The following is a 2,366-nucleotide window of genomic DNA, read 5'->3' as shown; positions in this document are numbered from 1 at the left end:
GTCTTCGGTCAGCACTTTTGCTGCAGAGCTTGCACAGTGAGGTGGGGGCCTCCCAGTTGTGACTGGAGGGAGGGGGCGGTGCAGGAGGGCCAGGGACTGAGACCTAAAGAGGGCAGGGGCTTGGGGTCCTCATGGTGCCAGGACTGTGGTGCAGGGTTTGGGCGAGAAGATGCTGATGAGGTTGCCCAGGGCGCTGGGCGGAGGAGGTAGAGGCTCAGGCCCACGAGGGCTGCTCTGTGACTGCAGCTGAAAGATGAGGCCCAGCTCCCAGGGCTGAGCGTGGAAATGCTGCCGGGCGGACTCAGCTGGTTGGGTGGCTACGGGCCACAGGGAAGGGACAGGGGTGAGCCTGGGCCAGAGTGGGTGCCGCTGCACCTGGCGGGTATGTGTGTGCCGGACAGAGGTGGGGGAGGGCTTCCGGCCCCCAGGTCCAGAGGAGCCCCAGGCGTTGTGGGTCAGTGGGAGGGACTTCCCAGCTGGCTATGCCGCAGTTCCTGCACCTGCCCCTCCCACGGCTGTTATCTTGTCTCCACAGGCCAGGACCCCCTCCTGCTCCTGCAGGCCCTGCAGACCCTGTGGTCCACGCGGGAGCGGCAGCAGGTAAGTGGACGTGGCTGCCACGGGTGGCAGAGTCACAGCTGGCAGAACTGACTGTTGGGCAGAGACTGGCCTAACAGGAGGCCTCCCTGTTCGGGAAGCTGCACAGCCCCCCACGGCCACAGGGTCCTGCGGTAGTGGCTGCCCCAGACTGCATCCAGGGTGGCCTGTGTGGGGCAGGGGGCGGCCTTCCTCAAGGCCCCAGGGTGGTAAAGGCCCTGCCTGGCCCCAGCAGCCCCTCTGAGGTCACCTCTGGGAGGTGCAGGGTCCACTCATCTGCAGGGACACAGCTGTCACCAGCACTGCCAGGCCTAAGGCCCCATCCTGCCACCGCCAGGGCACCCAGACCCGGGGTGGCCACTGGGGCAGGTGTCCAGGTGTCCAGGGCAGGGAGGCCTTAGGAAGGGGTGGGACTTGAGCAGGGCAGGAGGCTGGGTGGGAGAGGCCGGGGAGAGGCTGCAGAGGGAGGGCCGGCCACCTGTGGGGGCAGATGTGGATTCCGGTTCCTTAGTGGCAATGGCCTGTGCACAGGAGGCTGCCAAGTCCTGAGTGCCGCGTCTGCTGGCCCGAGGTTGCTCCTGCAGGCCCAGGGGACGCCCTCCAACCCCAGCCCTGGCGCTGCCTGCTCTGCGTCTGCCTTCCTCCTGCACCCGCCTCTGCCAGCTTTTGTTTGTCCGACAGCTCGGTGGCTTCTTGGGCCTCCAGCTTGTGAATCTCTGTCCTTGCCTTTGAGATTTCCCTCTGTTCCGTTTCCAGGCTCTTGTCGGACCTTCGTCTGTGACGCTCAGTCTCCCTCGCTCTCTGGCAGCTGTGTGTGCGGTGTGAGCCTCCCCGGGTCCTGCCCTCCGCGCCCCCACGTGTCTGAGTTGTGGGATTCCACCGTCCTTTCCTCCCTATGTCCTGACTGTCCTGACGTTCATCCTGGCGTCTCCTTTGAGCAGCGCTTTGAGCAGACAGGGCTGCAAACTGCTTCAGGCCCCGCTGACAGTCATGAGGCCCTAGTGCGCTTCATCGTCATGGGGAACCTGTGCCTGTGCCCTCACCGCCTCCCTGTGCCCTCGCCGCCTCCCCGCGCCCTGGCCGCCTCCTTCTCATGTTCTTACCGCAGCCCCGCGCCCTCACCTGCTCCTCGCGCTCTCACCTCCTCCTCACGCTGTCACCTCCTTCTCGCACTCTCACCTCCTCCTCGTGCTCTTACCTTCTCCTTGTGCTCTTACCGCCCCCCCCCCGCTGCACCCTCACCTCCTCCCCATGCCCTCGCCTCCTCCTCATGCTCTCACCTCCTCCTGGCGCCTCCATCACATTCCCAGGTTCCAGCAAGCTGGCGAATGCCACCTGCCCAGGGGCCCTGGGTGGGCCAGGAACCTTGAAGATGAGGTCCTTTGGGGTCCTGGGTGCTGAAGAGAAGCCCAACCCTAGAGCTGGCTGCACGTGGAGGTCCTGGAGACCCCCATATGGTGGCATAGCCACCAGGTGCCCCCACAGGAGGGAGATGGAGACCAGGATTTTGGAGAACTCCTTGGGGCAGTCTGCAATATAAAGGGGGTAAATGGGACTGTTGATGGTCTGGGAGGGCTGTGGGTGTTCCTCTAAAATGAGGGGGGAGCCTGTATGCTGGGTGGGTGAGAGCAACCCGGGAGAGGGGCAGGAGGAGGAGGCAGGGCTGGAACAGGGCTAGGGCCTGGAGTAGACGCAGTCCCAGAGTGGGGTTTCCCTGGTTCATTGGACCCTTCCCAGCCCCACTGCCCAGCAGCCTGTGATGGGGCGGT

The 2,366-nt window shown here is 64.9% G+C and overlaps 1 protein-coding gene across 1 annotated transcript in view; it reads left to right on the top strand.

The window, feature by feature from the left end:
* The window catches only part of EXD3 (exonuclease 3'-5' domain containing 3), a 117,425-nt gene that overhangs the window by 15,982 nt on the left and 99,077 nt on the right, over window positions 1-2,366 (top strand). The window contains exon 2 of the mRNA XM_011985180.1: window positions 536-600. Within this exon, the coding sequence (XP_011840570.1) occupies window positions 536-600 (65 nt within the window). The remainder of the gene's footprint in view (window positions 1-535; window positions 601-2,366) is intronic.

This window comes from Mandrillus leucophaeus, unplaced genomic scaffold (assembly GCF_000951045.1).
Source record: "Mandrillus leucophaeus isolate KB7577 unplaced genomic scaffold, Mleu.le_1.0 Scaffold28, whole genome shotgun sequence".
Lineage (NCBI taxonomy): Eukaryota > Metazoa > Chordata > Mammalia > Primates > Cercopithecidae > Mandrillus > Mandrillus leucophaeus.
This window is presented reverse-complemented; position numbering and strand designations above follow the sequence as displayed.